The following is a 19,027-nucleotide window of genomic DNA, read 5'->3' on the forward strand; positions in this document are numbered from 1 at the left end:
TAGAGGAGATGGATGGGTGTGCTGGGTGGAGAGCTAGAGCACGTGACCTCTCTGGCCGCTTCTGATCTCGAAGTCCCTCACTGCTGCTGACTAGGCCTTGCAGGGCAACCTAGCTTCGCTCACCCTCCTCATTCCGATCCAAATCAGAACCATCAACCCCATGAGACCTTTGGAGGCTTGTTCCCACTTCTTTTTTAAAGGATGCAGAAATGTGCCCAGAAGGGATGTGTTTGTGTAGCCAGGGTCTCCCTTACCCAGTGGTAAAGGTTCGTTTTCACGGAAATGCTCTTTACTCCGTGAGTCTGTACCCCAGAATGAGAGATGGGGAAAAAGAGTCTTCTGTTCTCCATATGCTCCTTTTTTTCCCCTTGGGCTTCTCAAAGTATGGATGGTATTTGAATGAATTTTCAAGGGGCGTGTGTGTGCGTGTGTGTGCTAATTATCCTTGGATTTCTTCTTTATACTTTGACTTTGGAATGTACCTTGGTACAGTGAAAGATCTGGGAGGTATCTTAAAAAGAAGGATATTGAGAAGTGATGAGAGAGAATTTCATACAAAACCTCTGAAGAAGGCAAAGGGTTGTGTGGGGATCCTGCAAACAGGCTTTGACCCTGGGCATCTGTAGGGACAAGGTAGACCAGTTGACCCTGCAACCATCAATTAAAATTCAGAACAGCTTTGGTCTCGATGCCTCGGACGGGCCAGTACTTACCAAAAACCGGGGCCCATCAATGTGATACTTTTTCACGGCCTTTTCACAGTCCCTGAAGTTCAGCTGTGAAGAGAGGAAGGTACTGTCACTGCGGGCAGGCTCACGCCATTGGTTCCCCTCCCTCGCATGGCCCAGGAGCTTAGCAATTTGCGGTACTTGTGGCTAGCCAGACTCCCCCTCCCTCCCCTGTCTAGCAGAGGGGCCTGTCCTCACCTCAGCCCTGCTTTCACTAACCCCTCGGGACTCTCTGAAATGGAGAAATTGCCTAGGTCCAAGGCTTCGGGGCCAACTTCTGCAGAAAGAAAGAGTGTCCTTACGGCTCTAAAGGGTCGATATGCTCCTCAGGCAAGTATCAAGGAGCTAAAAGAAGTGAATAAGTGACATTCATTGTCTCCCCACCCGAAGACAACCTCGCTGAACATGGCTGTACGTTTCCTTCAGTGTTTTTTGCTAAGCATAGTTTTAAACAGAATCGAGGTTATAATTTATATTCAATCTTGTTGTCCTGACTTTTCTCTTAAAATTACTTTGAAATGATTCTATAAGCACTGCCTCGTGTTATTGCAAATTTATTTTAAACATGAGTTGAATTACTCCCTTATCACTGAACACGGCGGTTGTTTACTAAGCTGCTGCTCCAGTAACGATAATAGCAACTGCTGATAATTATCAAACACTTGCTCTATGGCAGACACTGTTCTAGGTATTTAAACCAATCTTAAGTCATTTAATCCTGACATTTTTCAGATGGAGAGTCAAAAGCATAGAGAGTCAAGTCACTTGCGTGAGGTCCTATGGGTAGTAGATGACAGAGGTGACAGTAGGCCTTCAGAACAAAGCTTTCATGTGTCTGTAAGGAATGTCCCTTTAGTCTTGAATAGCATTATAACTTACATCCAGTGAGTAAAGTGGACAAGTTTAAAAGCAACTTAATACACTATTCAGATCAAAACGTGGGACACGTGGACATTCTTTTGCATCCAGTTTTATTTCCTTCTACTTAAGATAAATTAGTTAAGTTAGATTCTCAGAATCAAGTTAGAGGGTTAACGGGAAGGATGATTCTTAGGGTCTTGGTTGCTTTCCCAAAGAGTCACATTAATAGACATTCCTACCAGGTGCTTCTTTACCTTATCCTCAGTAGCATAAGCATTTGCGTTGGAAATAGCTCTACAGTTGATGTTTGGGCTGGAGTATTTAAGGTTCAATGTTTGTGCTTCAGAATCCCAGGTTCTCCTCACAAGTGTGAGTCTCACAGTTTGTGGCAACTTTCTTTGGGTACAAATTTCAAATCATGGCCTTTTCTAATGGCCAACAAGACTGAGAAGCAAATACAATGGTCGCAGGCTCTTGGCTTGAAAGGGTAGGATGAATATTAGACAGCTCAGAAAAAGCCGATTTAGAGGTCAATGTGGAAAGCAAGCAGCATCGGAGAAGCCCTGAGCCTCCATCTTATCGCCATGCCATGAGCTGTAAGTGATATTCGGAATAGTCAACTGCCCTTCATTCACCAAGTTTGCTGCCATCGTTATCAGCAGAATCTGGTCAGTGTGCTGACTTCAACTCTAGATAGGCAGATGGCCTTGCAGCCTGGGGCCTGCCTGGAAGTCTGATTCTCATCCAGTAATATCTGGGCCTGGGGGCTAGAATCTATATTTTTAGCAAACACTTAGATGATTCTTATGAGGACCCAGGTGTGGATGGCACTGGTCTAGAGCATGTACCAGGTGTTGTAGATGGACAGCCAAGACCCAGGGGAAGGGACTGGCCCAGAGTCACACAGTGAGTTCTCCCCACCCCCAGCTGAATACCTCACACAGATTATTTCCTTTATTTCTCCCATCCATCCCATGAGGTTAATTAGTTACTATTAGTATCTCTATTTTACTGATGAGGCAGCTGAGGCACAGGGAGGACAAGTACCTAAGAGAAGGTAACCAAGCCAGCAGGTGGCAGAGCCAGGATTCAAACGAAGGTGTGTCTAACTCCGGAGCTGACAGGGTGTTGTCTCCAAGGGGGGCCTGACACCACTGCTTCATTGCCAGGACGTCCTTTAGACAGGACGTCCGAGGGACTCCATGGTCATTCACTTGGTATTTTCTCTCTAGCAAACTGAGATGCTCAGGACTTGAAGGTGTCTGAGTCTCTGGAGGCTGAGACTTTCCAGATCACAGATGCACCCCCAGTCTCCTTGTTCCTGACTTCATTCCTTTTATGCTGGGGTGGGGAACCTGTCTTGAGCCTGCAAACTTGTCTCAGAGTCTGAGATTTCCAAGAAGAAAGATCCACCCGCCCCCACCAGCGCAGGTGGAGATCACCCTCCCTGCATCGTCCCTGGCCTGTAGTCCAACTCCCTGTGCCGAAGGGGACTTTTGGATTCTTCTGTTTCTGGACAGCGTCATGCTATTCTCTGTCTCACATTGGAGCTGGAACCCATCTGTGCCTCTCGGCCCGTTCCCTGGCAACCCTCCCTAATTCTCAATGCTTCTCTCCTTTCTTTAACGAGCTAACATGCCACTTTATGGCATCTTGGCAAATTTCACCTTGTGGCCCTAGTTTATTTGATCTACATTAAGAAAAGTATTTAGAAACACCCTTCAAAGGCCAGTTGTCTAGTGATCTTTGCACCAGCGATACCGAAACCTAAGTTTATTATGAATTTTTAGAGAGGAAAGGAACAGAAATGAGATGCACGAAAAGCAGCAAATAACAGGGTTTGTGGGCTGTCTCTCTATCATGCCACACTCGATTCAACATTTTCATACTTTTCGTCTTTAGGTTGGGGAAGACCAGTAGTGACAGTAAATACCTTGGTACCATATAGACCCCAGGGTCGTCTATGTGTCCTGAGAAGCCTATTCTATCTCCGGAAAAAAAGTGGAAAATTGACTTAGATGATCTCTAAGATCTCAACTTTAAAATCGCACCTTTATGGCAGTCTGATTTCAACTGAATTCCATGCCAGCCTCCGGGGATGGGGGTGTGAGGTCAAGTGCCCCTCATAAGACACTGTATCCCTTGGACAGGGACACAGGGACCCTAACTGAATCATGTGGCTTGGGATCTGCCCAAGCAGATATATGACCTGTGGTCCCAGCACCAGATGACCAAGCACAGGGCCACTTGAGCATCTCCATGTCCAAGGCTGGAAGGCACGACAGCACCATTCTGGTCCTCGCTCTGCCACAAGCTTGGTTTCTGACCCTGCCTGGCCAAGCCTCTCCCTCCATAGGGGCCTCAGTTTCCCTAGCTGTAGCCTGGGCTCATATCAGTTTTATGACCTGCCTCACAAGACACTCATAAAGCTCCAGGGAGACTCTGTCCCTCATAAGGGCTTGAGACTCCTCTTTCGGGGTCGCGAGCGATGACCGCCTAACTGCCACCTCCCGCACAGCTCATTGTAGCCTTCTCCTACCCCCAGGACTCCATCTCTCCCTTTCTAGTAAGTAGTCTTGATCTCGTTAGTGGTTACAATAGTTCTGCATCTTGGAGCATGGACTTTGAGAGCAGACAGGCGTGACTGGAACCCTGCCTCTGTCACATGTCGTCCCTGGGGCTTTGGGCCATTTAACCTCCTTGAGTTTATTTTGCAACGGAGCCAAGGCGACAGTGCCTGGAGAGCACAAATTCAAGCTCCGGCACGTAGTAGGTACACATTAATTCGAGGGCCTCCCTTCTCCCCAGATCTCATTGCCAGGAACATTCAGTGGTGTAGGTATATCTACACGGCACTCACTCAACTGGTGAGGTTGCCACGAGTTTGGAGTCCCTCTGCTATGTTCTTCACCTCTCGTGTTCCTCTGGGCTCCATCTTCAAGCCTCCCACTGAGGACACTGCCGGCCCCACCACCAACAAAGAGCAAGGCTCACCTTCTTGAAATAGTCTGCAAGGCTGTCGGAGTCCCAGGCCAGGACCTCTGAGCGGAAGGGCACATTCTTCAATGCCATGGCTGCTCTCCCGAAAGGAAGCTCACAAGCCGAGCATAGGTGCTGCACCCATGAACAGAGAACCCCAAATCCAGAGCGCGGAGGTGTCCTTGGCTCTTCCAACCCCCAGGCACCTTCTGGAACAACGCTGTTGGAGCAAACGTCTTTTCTGCTGCAACCAGATCCCAGAAAGAAAGGGCTTCCTCTACGAACAAATATGGTCTCTTCTCAGAAAACGACTCAGCAAGTTTCCTTTACCACTTCCTCTGCTGGGCTCTAAATAAGTAAACAAGGAAGCCCAGCTCTGAGCACTGGAGAGACAGAGAGAGCGACAGGGTTTGTAAGTCCCCACTGGTCCCTGCCGCCCCAGCCCAGTGGGAGGGGCGATGAGAGGGACTTAGACTCCAACGTGAGTCCAGGTACGTCTCTATAAAACTCCTGGCACCCACCCGTATGTCTACACCACATTCCCGCACGACTGGGTCATGGCAGATGAAAATCTATTTTGACAGTTGACCTAAAACACAATCTCTTACAACAGTGACTTTCCAGAGGAAGGAGCGTGGCCTTTTCATGTTTTTCCCCGACCCCTCAGTCTCTCTCAAAAGGCTAAAGTTGAGATTCTTTTAGCTGCTTCTCCAAGTTACTAGGGGAGGGTTCCCCTGAGCGAGCGAGTGAGCTGGGCACCCAGGGCTGAGGAAGGGGCCACACTGGGCAGACCCGGGCTTCCGACGGGACTGTTTCCATGCTGTGTGCGACCTCGGACAAGATGGTAGAATCTAGGAATCTCGGTTTCCGCATCTGTTAAATAGGAAAACAGAGGAATTGCTTCATACACACATAAAACTTAGATCCATCAAACTAGACAAACTTAAAGAAAAAAATTAAAAGGAAAAAGTATAGTCTATTCACTGTTATTTCTACTGCATATTCTACCCAAAGAGCACATTTCCTGGCGTGACCTTAAGACAGGAGATGGAAATCGTCTCTTTCCTTAGTCGGTCTCAGACTCTGTGTTCTTCTCGTGGCCTGAGCACCTTGTCAGCCAAGGGCAAGTCCAGCGTCTAGAAGCAAACGTATTTATGCAACGTCGAAGCCTCTGAAGACAAGTCCGCGGCTTCGTCCAATTCTTTGTGCCCACACTCAGGCGGCCATCGGTTCCAGTGCGAAGAACCGAGCCGTGCTGTACGAGCCGGGAGACGCTGCGTTGTCGTCCTGAAGCTTTTCCAAGAGTGGCGCTGGCTGTGCCCCTTTTCCACTGTGTGCACAATCGACAGAGCCCCACGGTCACTGCAAGGCACCAGCCTCACCAGGTCGTCGTGAGTTTCGGTGAGACATGCGTTTCATCCCAGGCATGGCAGCTTTATGAAAGTGGTCTATAAACTTGAGCTGGCATCTTCCTCACCTCCCAAGGTGCTGGAGCATCAGCTGAAAGCAGCCCAGGCTGAGTGTTTCTCACAGGGCCTGGATCTGAGGGCTCTCAATAAAACTGGTCTTGCTCTTCAAAAGCCCCACTGCTGCTGGGAGAGGTCACTTCACTTTTCAAATCACCAGAGGAGCACAAAACAATTTAAAAAAAAAGAAAAAGCCGTTTGAAAAGAGAGGGAGAGAGAAATGGCTTCCAGGTAGAGCAATCCAAGAAGATGTCATGGAATTAGCCGGATTTTAGCATAGGGAGATGAAATAGAGGAAGTGTGTGTGTGTGTGTGTGTGTGTGTGTGTGTGTTTCGTGTGTGTATGTGTGTTTCGGGGTGTACGTCATGAGCAAATAAAACACACCACATCTGTGGAAACATTCAAGATCGTCATTAAAAGTAGAAACAATTTTTTAAATGATGTTCATTCCCACACAGGAAGAATAGAAATCTCCAGAAAAGCAGAAGTTAGAATTAAGGTATAGCTAAATATTAGGCTTTGGGAGAAGAATTATCCACTAAATGTGGCTAAGATGGCCAGTCCCCGGTGCCCATTTAGAAGAGAGACACAGCAGTCAAGAAACCTGGTGACGGTGATGATGATGATAAGAATCATCACCTATGCAACACGTGACCATGCCAGGGATGGTCTAAAGGACTTTGCATTAATTATCTTATTTAATTGTTGGTACCATTATGACTCCTGCTTTACCGAAGGGAAAACTGCCCCCTTGCACTGGGCATGTAGGTTGTGCAGTGGGTCTCATCCGGGACCCTCTCTGAGTTCAGAGCCCCTATCCTTTACCTCTCTGCCACCCCAGGCTCTGAGGTGTTCTAGAAATGGCCCAAGCCGGGGTAGACATTCAAACCCAGCTCTGTCTCCGGAGCCTGTGTGATTTTCCACTCCGTCTGTCTGCCTTCCACGAAGAGCAAGTGAGGCCGTCAATCTGGACAAGTTCGGAAGATACAGCCCTTTCCGCGAGGCAGGCCTTTGGTGTCCCCACCCCACAGGACCATGGCCCATTCCTCGGAAAGGGCAGCTGGGCAGGCGAGAGCAGGTGACGCAAGGGGAAACTGGTTGCTTCAGACCTGGAGCCTTTCCTCTTCCTCGATTCTCAGTGATTTCCCAACAGTAATGAGTTTCACATCTCCTGTCTGTGTCTGGAGGGTTCCGGAGGCTCTAGGGGGCAGGGCCAGTTAGCCCTGGGAAAGAATGGGTCAGGACTCTAGGAGGACCAGGGCGACCCTGTGCAGGCCAGCCCATGGGCTCAGCCTCAGGCTCCGTATCTGTTTAACGGGTAATGACAATAGCAGCTCTTGGGTACAGCCACAACGGGTGGGATGCTGCAGTGATGACAGTCAGGGATGAAGGCCAACTCACACAAGTCCTCTAAAGAGCATTGGTCTTGGCTTCGAGCACGAAGCCGACAGAGAGGGCAGCAGGTCAGGCACGGTGACGTAAAGCCGTGTCCTGGGTGAGACCCTCTCCCATTTCTCTGTCTCCCAGCTGGGTGGAGAATCCCAGCACTCATGAAGCAGCACATTGAGAAGTGAGCAGAGGCCTTCTTAGGCCGTGTAATCTCTATCTCGAGGTTCGAAAGGGGTCGCGTAGTCTCTGAACAAAGTAAGAACAGCATCGTGCGAACACACAGACATGGGGACACGAACGTGCATCCAACTGAGCCGTGGACAGAAAAAGCAGCGCTTGCAGGGAGTGACAGGTCAGATTTTTCAATCTTAGGGACAAAAAGTAGATGTAGGAGCAGCATGCTGCAGCCCAGAGGGGGGTCTCCGTGACGTCCTCCCTGCCCCACTCCGCCCCGTCCAGATTCGAATCCCCCTTCTTTCTCGCTAACCCGCGGCAGAATAGGGTAAGGAGATAACTACCTGCTTCACGGCTAATTTTAGGGGAGAAAACATAAGCAGCTCATTAAAAGAGACTCGAGAGTCTGCCCTGTGCGTGTGGGTGGGGGGGCATCTTGTTTGTGTGCACCGGGGACTGGGGGGGCGGGAATGGAAAGTAGGGACTTTGGAGGGAAAATGTGTTGAGCCTCTTAGGAGAGGCACCTAAGAAGTTGGAAGGCGGGTGGGAGGATGCGCTCATTGGGATTTAAGAGGGTGCTTGCTGGGGAAAGGAGAAAAGTGGGGACAAGTGGCCCAGCGAGGGAGCCAGCCCAGGACGGGGCAGGCAGTGGGGAGGACGCTCTCACACGGGGCCATCCCAGCCTCGCCTCCCCACCTCTGGCTCCACGTATCGCCTGAGGCTGAGGCGAATCGCTGTTGGAAGTTTCTTTAGAGTCCGTGTGGGTTTGCCCTCAGAGGGCAGGAGAACCGTAGCTGTCAGTTTCACAGGAAGGGGACAGTTCTCTGAAGCACCATGTGTGGGGAATGTCAAGGGAGGAAAGCCAGGGAAGGGAATGAATTCACCGCGCCCCCGGGCCAGGAGCTCCACACACCTGCCGGCCGCTCCGAAGCACAGAATGTGACGACTTTGCTTCGGAATGGGGGGCGCCAGTGGGGACAGGCCTGCGATGCTGCATCTCTGGATGTGCAGGAGCCCTCTTCAGCAGCGCTCCCGCAGGCCGTGGGGTGACACAGTCCTGACAGCCACCAGGACTGTCCTCCCACCGCAGCCCGCACCTCCCCCACCCCGGGGCTTGATGTGCGTGAGGAAAACATGAAGCAGCTGCCCCATGCCAGGCAACGAGGAGCAATATTTTCCACTTCCTCAGAGCTGACAATTTTCTTCTTTTCAGAAAATACACATTTTTTTCATCCTCTCTCTTTGTCTCTCTTTCTCTGCTGTTTTAGCTGAGGTACCTCACACATACAAAGGTGGGTGGGAGGAAATGCTTATTTGGACTTCCTGTCGAGCCTCCCTTCCTTGTTGGCCCTATTTTTGACTTGGGCAGCCTATCCCCAGACAGCTCTGCTCAAAGGGAAACTCCCCGAGTGCCCGGAAGGGTGGGTGAGGTGCGGACAGAGGGCAGGAGAGGGGAAGGTGGGCTCCTCAGCTTGAAAGAAGAAAATCTTCCCCCTCTTCCTCTGGCAGCCGGAGAGGGGCAGAGCGGGGGGAGGGCAAGGAAGGCAAAAACAATTTTACCTGCAGCCCAGCAAAGGTGACTGCGGCCTCCTCCGGCTGCGTCTCCAAAGAAGAGCTGTGGGCCCCAGAAGCGTGTCTGTGCCCCCACGGTGAAGTGGAGATGTGACCAGCAAGCCAGGCAGCCCTTTATAGCTCTCAGGTCCTTCGATGCTCACAAAAGCCCTGTGAGTAGACAGCAATGTTCCCATTTTACAGAGGCTGAGCAATCGCAAGTTCCCACAGCCAGCGGATATGGAGAAGAAAAGCCAACTCAGGGCCGGGTGGCTTTCCATCTGTTCAACTTTTGTGATTTGTCCCTTCCATCTTGGCATGTCATCTAGCTGATGACTTCCGGTCTGGACTTCCCTGCCTCACCCGCGGCCTTGGTGCTAGTGGTGTCCTCACTATTTGTGGGGCTCCCGACTTTGGCTGCATGACCTGCCGTAAATATATCGGTTGCCCCGCCCACCCATTTATACCTGACCTTGCAGACTTCGGACCCAGACCGACTGTATCTTCCAATCCACCGTCCTAGGAGGGGCACCTCCTGGCGCACGAGTGTCAGAGCTTTCCCGGGAGCATGGAGCTGGCGGTATGGCGAGGGAACAGAGACCATGAGTCCCTTAGAAGGAGTCGGGTAGAGGTTTGGGGAGAAGACGATGCATCTAAAAACCAGAGCTGGTCTGTCCGATACTTCCAGGAGGCCTCGGGGGTTTGGGGCAAAGAAATTCTAGGCACTTACATGTATTATATCCTATGAGCCTTCTGACTGCCCTTTGTGAAAGGGAGATGGAGGCATACATACCCATTTTACAGATTGCAGAGAAAGTCTAGGGAAGAACACGGGCTTGTCCAAAGCCTCACAGTCAGAGGTAGAAGGTGCGATTTGAAAACAGACCTGTCTGACGCGAAGATTCTTTCCACTGTAAGATGCGTTTTCCAGGGACAGAAATTTTACTAGGTGAGTGATCAGTATTTACCCAGAACACTATGCCTACGCTTATCGGGCTGTGAATCAAAGGATATTTTGCCTTCGAGTTTTCCTAAAATAATGATTCTTGGTCTGCCTATATTTTTCTCCAATTCAAAAAGAAAAAAACAGGCTTCGCGATTCTAATGCTGGGTTAGTGGTGCAGGCTCTCTGCGTTGAGTCCCTAGAATACACTCTGCAAGTAGGGTGATACCCACTTAGGGGTGTCAACTCACCCCTAAGCTGGGTCAGGCTGAGTGGGGAGGGGAAGTGGGGGGAGGGGAAGAAAAGAGTAAAGTAAGGGAGAGAAATGACAGCTCAGGGCCCTGAAGAAACCCGTGTTGCTCTGCCGTGGAGACCCTGGAGTTGTCTGGCTTCTCTGTGTTCCAGCCTGCCTCTGAAAACTGTCCTTTCGAATAAGGGAGTGCCCCCGTATCCTTCCAACAAATTAGCTTTTTGGGTTCTGTCGCTTGCAACCTGTCTTAGTCTGTTTGGGCAGCTATAACAAAACATCACAGGCTGGGGAGCTGATAACAACAGACATTTCTTTCTCATAGTTCTAGGAGCTGGAAGTGTGCTCATGGTCTGGTGATCTACTATGTTATCAGCCAAATTGGGATTTTCTGAAAGTGGAAGGGGTCATATTAGTAACACCAGGACAGCAGGCAGAGTCCAGGGCAAATGGGAACATACAGGCCCCTAATCACAGAGCTGTCACTTAGCTGTACTGGTGCCTTGGTCAGTCTTCTCCTGCAAGGACCCTGTGAAGCAGAATTCCCTGCTCTTTTCTTGTCCTGGCAAATGGTGACTCTGTTTTCATTTAGCAAGAAATCAGAATCCCATTTGCCACAGGCAGGAGCCCACTTGTAACTCAGGCAGAGGCACCTTCAAGCATGTAGCCGTGAGCCCAGCGGCTGCTCATTCCCAGATGTTTGATGGGCTCCTCGGAGCATTGCCTTATCCTGACCTTACCAGAACTGCAGAGTCTGCCTTATCTTTAAATCAAGGAGCTTATACGGGTCCTCAGCTCTAAATTTAATGTCTGAAAAGCCAACAGAAGTGCCAGCTTCTCATGACAAGCTTGCCCCCTTCTTCTCCCACCCCTACCATCCATCGTTCCTTGTTATCTGTTATAGAGTTTCAGGCTCTCCTGCAAGCGTCTTATATGCTCAGACTGCCAGGGTTATGGTTTAGGAAGCCTCCCTTGGGCAACATCAAGGCTAGAATTCCCCTGAGCTGTGGCATCCTCTGAGAGACAGCCTCTGTTCCTGTTTCAGAGGCTTCCCGTGTGAACCTGGAAACTCAGAGGGAACTCAGACTCAAGTCCACTCTGCAGACCTGCTAGAATGATCCTTCGGGTCCGCTTGAAACCCTCAAATGCTTGAAAGCACAGAGAACTCTCTCTTTCTAAAGACAGAACCTAGAGGAGTCGAGGCTCAGACTATGGAGTCAGAATAACATGTTCGAATTTCAACTCTGTTATACCCCAGCTATGTGACCCTGGGCAACTCACTTCACTTCTCTGTGCCACCGTTTCCAGAGGGAGATGGGGAAGGTTAAATAATAGCATCGGCCTCATGGAGTGGTCGTGAGGAGTCAATGAAATAAAATGGCAAACACAAAGTGCAGCCCCTGGCACACCGTTGATGGTGGCCCTTGCTGGCATTGTTTCCTGTTGTGAACATACTTGACTCATTCATTCTCCCCCAGGGACCAGCCCAGAGAGACAGTTAGTTCTCCTTAGCTGTGGGTTCCCCACACTTAGCTCCCCTTACCCAAATCACATGCAGATGGGGATCAATTGCGTATTGCAGCGGTGTACACTGTAATATTTCCTATACAGACAGACAGCAAAGTGGTAGACTTGAGCTTTCCTAGAATTAAAAAAAGGTGCTGCAGGCTCTTAGGCTGTTGGGGGGCGGGGTGATGCAAGTGAGTAAGGCAAGCCTGGTGGGAAAAACAATAATCCAATTCGATGACAAATGGCAACTCACTCAGGCATTAGGAAGATGATAAGGAGGGGTAGGGACTGGGGCGACCAGGAAACAGCTCAGTTCAAGCTGATTGTTGTTATATTATAACGAGGCCTCCTCGTGCCAGGGTGGAGTCCAGTGTTGCCAGATCTTTGCTTAAGAGTAGCTAGAAAGCTAGATTTTATTCATTTATTTTTTTTTTTAAAAGAGGAAATGTAGTCAATGTCCTAGAATCTGAATATGATCAGTTACATGGCCAAGGGGAATTAAAGTTGCTAATACGCTGGCCTTACGCTAGGGAGGTTGTCCTGGAATATCTGAGTAGGTCCAATGTAATCACAAGGGTCCTTAAAAATGCAAGAGAGGGGCAGGAGAAGAGTCAGTGGGAGGTGTGAAGATGGAAGAAAGGCTCGGGAAGATGCAGCGTTGCTGGTTTGAGGGAGGGGACCACAAGCCAAGGAACGTGGGTGCCCTCTGGCAGCTGGGAGAGGCGAGGAAAAGGGATCTCTCCTAGACCCTTCAGGAAGGAATGCAGCCCTCTATTTTAGCATAGTGGGGCCCGTGTCAGCTTTTTCCACCTCCAGAAGTGTAAGATAATGACTCTGTGATGTTGAGTCACTTACTTGAGGTAATTGGTTACAGCAGCAATAGAAAACGAATACAAATCAACTTTTTAAAAAGCCACGTGGGTCATACACACCACCTCTGTTGGTTGTAGAGTACCCAAGCCACTTCTGATTTAGAATCACTGTGTGATAGGTTTTTTTTGTTGTTGTTTTTTAAGTCAGAAGGACCCCCGTGACCTAATCTCATCAGTGGCCAGAAGGTACCCACATTCACAAGACTGTGACTCATACTAGAGACTCCGGTTCTTAGAACAGGACTCATCTTACTATCCGGGCACTGGAGGAAGGCAAAAGTAGGTGAAGTTAGGTGGGTAAGTCCCTGCCAGCGTGACGTTTACGTCATAAGCACTTAGCCTTACATAAACACAATCGTGCACGGCTGGGAGGAGAGAAAGAAATGGACATTTAAGTGCTGGAGACCATTTTGCCTACTGTTCTATTCAAGAAAAAAAAAAAATCAACGTCCCAGGGTGAGCACAAGGCTGACTAGAGGTTCCGTCTTCAGAACTCAAACCCCATCCAAAAAAAGAGTTTCTTCTAGACACAGGGTGTTTTGCTGGGCCTTTTCCCTGTCACTGCTATTAACTCAGCTGCCACCTCCCAGACCGATGTTCCTGTTTCTCAAGCTAGTCACATTTTATTTCTTTATTTTCTTCTGTGTGTGTGTGTGTGTGCGCGTGCGCGTGTGCATGTAATGTCCGAGGCACCGTTCCATTTTCCCAGAAAGATCTGCACTGCGTGAGAACATGAACAAGCACGTCTTCATTTAACACCATCTGCGACACCGGTTTTCTGAGCCCTGGTCTTGCATTGCCTTATGAAGGGTGCCCACCAAGGCAGTGCGATGTTGGGAGTTGAACCTCAGGAAATGGATTGAGAGGCTTGACGTTATGGAGTGATAATGTGGCAGCACATGGATGTCTTTTATCTCTGGTGTTCTGTCTGGACCAGTGCTCCTCCTTACTGTCCCCAGCCCCAGAAGAGGATTTTAAAAGCCTTTGCCTGAGGCATGTTCTCTTTGACTTGCCGTAGTATTCATTCTTCCCCATTATCTTAATCCATCCCCTTCATTCATATATGTTCCCTGCCAAGTCCCCCATAGAGTTTGAGTGTGTGATCATTGGTCCTTATCCAAGTCTCACATTCAATTTAATTTACTTATTCATTCATTCAACAAATATTTATTAAGCACCTACTGTGTGCCAAGGATGTTCTAGGTAATAGGGATTCACCAGTGAACAACAGACCAAGTCCTTAGTCTTATGGATACTTGTAATGATAATAGCAATGATAATGATGGTGGAGATGGTGGTGGTGGTGATGATGATGATGATTAACAAACATTGAGTATTCACTTTTTTGCCTGGCTATGTTCTAAGCTCTTTACACACACACACACACATACACACATATACACATACACACATACACACACACATACACATACATACACACACACACACCTTACTTCCTCACAATAAGAGGCTCTAGTGTCACACTGTTCAACATAGTAGCCACTAGCCATCCATTTAAATTAAAAGTAACTAAAAATGAAATAAAATTAAATTTTCGATTCCTGGTCACATCTGGCCAGCAGCCATCATATAGGACACAGAGCATTTCTATCTTCCCAGAGGTCTTTCGGGCAGTGCTGGTCCAGACTGTTGTGGTTGATAACGGAAGTTCGAGGGTTTGAAATTCCCCTGACACTCACCAGCTGGGAGACCTTGAGCGAATGTCTTAACCTCACTGAACCTCAGGTTATTGTTCTATAAAATACAGTTTATAATGCCACCCTCAAGGAGTTTTGGGGAAGACAAATTAACTCTTGGATGTTTAGAACAGTGTCCAGTACAAAGTAAACATCTGACCAATTATAGGTATTATTATAAATATTAAAATAATGAGAAGTAATGATAAATATCATGAAAACAAATAGAGCGGATAAGGGGTGCTTGCTTGGACAGGTCAGTTAAGGAGATGGCATCTGCATGAGGTCAGGAAGCCAGACGTGGGTGACCGGGAAGGACATCCAGGAGGAGGCTGTGGGCAATGCCCCTCAAGTTGCGGCTGGCTCGGTTTGCTCCGGAAACAGCATCCCAGCCGGAGTAGCTGGGGAGGAGTGAGCCAGGGAGAGAGAAGGGAGGATGGGCTCGGGAGACGCTGAAGGACCACAGTGAGGACTTTGGCATTTGCGCTGAGGGTGGTAGAAATGAGAAATTTTCACAATTAAAGCAGCCCTTCCCACAAGCTGTCCCCTCTTCCTGGAACCCCATTTGCCCAGATGTCCTGGCTCCCTCCATCACCTCCTAAGGTCCTGACCCCACCACGTCTTTACCCTGTTCCCCATTTTCTCCAGAATGTGTTCAGTTCGGCTGAACTTTCCCTTTTTCTGCAGGCCGGGCCCAACTGCAATATCCGGAGAGTCATTTGCATCATATGAAAGAAACAAAACAGGAAGCCATAATGCTCCATCTGGTTTCACTAGGGGGCAGTCTGCACAGTGGATGCAGTGGCGCTGCCCGTGGCTGGGGGCTGATGGAGGGAAGCAGAGGTGGGGGAGCCACGCTGAGGTGAGCATCCCCCGCCCCAAACATTCAAGTTACTGAGTAACAGTGGGGGTCATGCAGTTTGCTCTGGTACCTGCTCAGGGACCGCCACCCTGAGGAGCCTCGCTCGATCTGCCCTCAAGAGCAGAGAGACCGGCAGCTCAGCCTTTTTCGTCCTCTGTGGGGCACATAGGGGCCCTTCCAGCTGTTCATTCCCACCTTCCCTTCCCGACTCCTGCAGGTGGCAAGCTTCTCCAGCTCGCCTGCTGGCCATTTGGACTCTGACTCCATCCTACCTCTGGAATAACAGCAAACTCTCCTCCGTATTCGTCATCATAGTAATAAAATTTAAAAGCTACATTTGAGAACACTTGATCGGGCTCTTCACTCTTTATCGGGCACTTTGCAGATCCACAATTCTCGCATAGCATATTTTACAAATCAGGACCCTGGGCTCAGAGTTTACCCCAGGTTACCAGGAAATGGTAGAGTTGGGCTCAGCTCCAGGGTCTCTCTGTGTCTGATTCTGGAGCTCTTTTCCTTTCCTCAGATGCAATCACCATTCATTTAGCCATCATTCATTCATTCATTCATTGATTCAGCAATTTTTTCGCAGGCCATACCTACCACATTCCAGGTACCATTCTAAATACTAGGTGCGTAAGATGAACAAGGCAGGCCAGGTCCTGGCCTTGAAGAACAGCAAGAAAGAAAACGATGACCGAGAAATGAACGCATCAGGAAAGCCATTCTCAGAAGGGATAACTGCTTCAGGGGGCACATTGGAAAAAGCCATTGTGAGTGGGCACATGGGAGAGAGTGTCTTCTCGGTTGGAAGGCTGGGGAGGGTCACTTCGTGCTGATGGAAGCCAAGTATGGCAAGAAAGGAACACGTCACTGGGAGGCAGCACCCATGGACTGAGGCAGGCCAGCAGGAGGATGGGGAGACGCATGGAAATCATAGGGTGAGGCGGTCTCTTTAACTACAGTCATGTAGGGGCATCTTCGGTCCTCATGGCCAATCTTTGTTTATTAAGTAGTAAATACCATCTCCCTTTTAGGTTTCATGTCTAACAGCTCTTCTTCTGTCCTTGTCTCTCTTTTCTTTCTGTCTGCTTGGGCCCTCTAATAGGTTTTTCTCCTACTGACCCTGAAGGCTGAGGAACCTTAAAGCAGCACTCACAGGGGAGATGGCCGAGGCCGGAACAGCTACCTCGAGCTCCACCTGCAGGCATTTCTCCAAGCTGCACCTCTCTGCCCTCTGCTGCTCCTTGAGCTGCTGGTCCTTCCCTGCCCCACACTCCCCACTTCTGTCCACAGCTGCACACACCCCAATTCTCCCCTCTGCTCAAACCCTTTCAGACAAGAGACTGGGTCAGACCTAAGGCCTGGCTTTGAACCTGGTTGCCTCACCCCGCCCCGGGGTGCCTCGCCACCACTCATGTCTTCTCAGATATTGCCTAGTCACCTGACAAAGGCCGTAGGGCCCCACGACCAGACTCAGAGCCCCCAGACTCTGCTTGCCTGGAAAGTGACTGCAGACTCACTTCAGACAGCGCTCGATGCACACTGAGAACATCACCTGTCCCTTCCGTGAGAAGGTGTACGGGACGCCCTCTGAATTCTCTTTCTTGTCAGTGCTAATTCTCGCCTACCTTGGAAAAGTCCCCTGAGCTTCTGAAGGTGGGTTAGGGGTCTTTCCTAAGTACGTCCTGGGGGTGCCACACCCCCCAGGCATGGCCATCTGACCGCTCATCTCTCCCACCAGAAGGGGTCTCCTTGAGGGCAGGTCAACACAGTGCCTCTAGGAGTGATGGGGTGCCTGGCACAGGTGAACGAGGGAGCCTTATGAGGCCCAAGTACCAGGCCGCTGCAGCCCCGCTGTCGGACCCTGGGAAACCAGAGCACGTGTTCGATTTTATTTTCGTCTGTTCAGGGGTGGGAATCCTTCCAGATCTGGTGACTCTTCAGCTTCCTCTTTGGTTTCTCCTTAACAGCGAGACTAGTGGATCTGCAGGCTCAGCCGGGGCTGGAGGGCCCAAGGCACGTGTGTCGAGAGCATCCTCTGATCGAAAGCAGGGAAACCAGACTTCCTATGACATAACCAAAACTGCGTATGTGGATTTTTGCATCTCTGGGGAGAGTCTAAGACTGGTTTCTAACTAGCGTAACATCTATTCGCACAGAAAGAGATGTCCATATGGGTCGCTTGCCTTAAATATTTACTGTATTCTGTTTCATAATTCTGTGTTTCTTAATAGTCCCTGTGAAATTTGATTTGGTTTAACAGGCCCTGTTTACATAAAGCTTGTCCTAGCAAGCCTTCTCCACGGCAAGGGAAAGGCAAACAGACGTGGCCACCAGGTCACAGGCTTCCTGGCTGGGGAGCTTGGTGAAATGCAGATGTTCAGGTCTCATTGTGTCCCCTTGGCTCAGAGCTCTGGGTGGGTCCTGGGGGATCTGTCCCATTAGCATACTCATAAGTCTTTTTTTTTTTTTTTTTTTTTTCAGTTGATACCCAGACTGCAAACTGGCACTGGGAATGCTTAAAGGTATCCATAAACTGGATATTTAGGGACTTCTAGAAAAAAGACACCAATTTTTTTTCCCATTCTGTTAAAAACACTAACCGAAGCAAGATTTCTACTCTATCTAGTGGGAAAGTAGTCTTGGGTCTTTTCATAAGGATAACACTTAGTTTTAAACCTTCTGCTGTGATGTTATATTTTACTTTCCCTCCTAGACTAACCTCTCAGTTGGCTGTGAAGAGTGCCTTCTTCTTCAATGCGTCGCTGGGCAGTATAGCCCAGAGTTCCACTTCTTTTCCTGAGGACACAGTTATTCTGCAGGGTGTGCTATTTCCCATTGCAATGTTTTTTTTGTTTTTTGGGGGGTTTCTTTGACAATGAAGCACTGCCTCCAATAGCGGTCTGCAGTACTGGCTTTGTCTGCAGAAGCTGTGTGGCAGAAACTGCTTTGTTCAGAGCGGGTGGCTTGGTCTGGAAAGAGGGAGCATTTAAAGTATAGTTCTGGGCTGGCTCTTTCAAGTCTTCCCAGGAGGGTAACTGCTATCTCACTTTATTTTATCTTAAGTTCTCATTTTTCTCTCTCCTTAAAGTTTTCCATATATCCGCCCACGCCAAGGAATTAATTGTTTCGGTACCAGGTACTCTATCAGGTACTTTGTACAAATTATTCCAAATTCTCAAAACAAGTTGGAAAGGTCAGTATAGGGGCTGGTTGCTCCCTTTGGATGTCCTGCATCACCATCCTTCAATCAGCACCTCGTGCATCCCTTGGGAAGCGCTCCGATCAGTGTAGACCTAACGTGGTTAATTTTTCCCGTCCCTTTCCTCTGTTGACCAGACACTGTCCAGGCTTTGAACACGTGACACAAAGTAAGATATGGGCTCCGCTGGAACATCTGGAGCCGTCCGTATGCATCGCCCGGCCCCCGAGGTGGGAACGTGCCGTGGGGTGCTACAGTTTGGCTCTCAGCTCCTAGAACTGTTCAATGCATGTCATTTGCTGTTTTATGTAGAGTCAGTTTCTGCTGCTTATAACCAAGAACCCAGTCTGATCTTTAAGGATCATGATCTCCAGTTTACAGATAAAGAAGTCGAGCTCTGGGTTAGAGGCCATAAGCCAAAATCTCCCCTCCTGGAGAACTCGTGTATCAAGAAACAGCTGTCCATGCTGGTCAAGGCAGGACCTAGACCTCTGGTCCCCAAACGGAGCGTGACTCTGGTTGAGTTTCCTCATCAGTTTCTAT

The 19,027-nt window shown here is 49.3% G+C and overlaps 1 protein-coding gene and 1 long non-coding RNA gene across 3 annotated transcripts in view; one reads left to right on the top strand and one right to left on the bottom strand.

Moving 5' to 3' along the window:
* The window catches only part of LCP2 (lymphocyte cytosolic protein 2), a 41,397-nt gene extending 36,469 nt beyond the window's left edge, over positions 1–4,928 (bottom strand). The window contains exons 1-2 of one of the 2 annotated variants that reach the window (XM_039877632.1): positions 4,584–4,928; positions 714–776 (exon numbers count right to left, since the gene is read on the bottom strand). In XM_039877632.1, coding sequence (XP_039733566.1) covers positions 714–776; positions 4,584–4,661 — 141 coding nt within the window. In that variant the 5' untranslated portion in view covers positions 4,662–4,928. The remainder of the gene's footprint in view (positions 1–713; positions 777–4,583) is intronic. The other variant, XM_039877633.1, reaches the window with a different exon arrangement.
* A 4,159-nt stretch (positions 4,929–9,087) lies between these two features.
* Positions 9,088–15,263, top strand: LOC120613475 (uncharacterized). The gene is made up of 3 exons (XR_005655714.1): positions 9,088–9,322; positions 9,954–10,098; positions 15,105–15,263. It is a non-coding gene; the product is annotated as an uncharacterized LOC120613475 (long non-coding RNA).
* Positions 15,264–19,027: the final 3,764 nt, after the last annotated feature.

This window comes from Pteropus medius, unplaced genomic scaffold (assembly GCF_902729225.1).
Source record: "Pteropus medius unplaced genomic scaffold, Ma_sr-lr_union100, whole genome shotgun sequence".
Lineage (NCBI taxonomy): Eukaryota > Metazoa > Chordata > Mammalia > Chiroptera > Pteropodidae > Pteropus > Pteropus medius.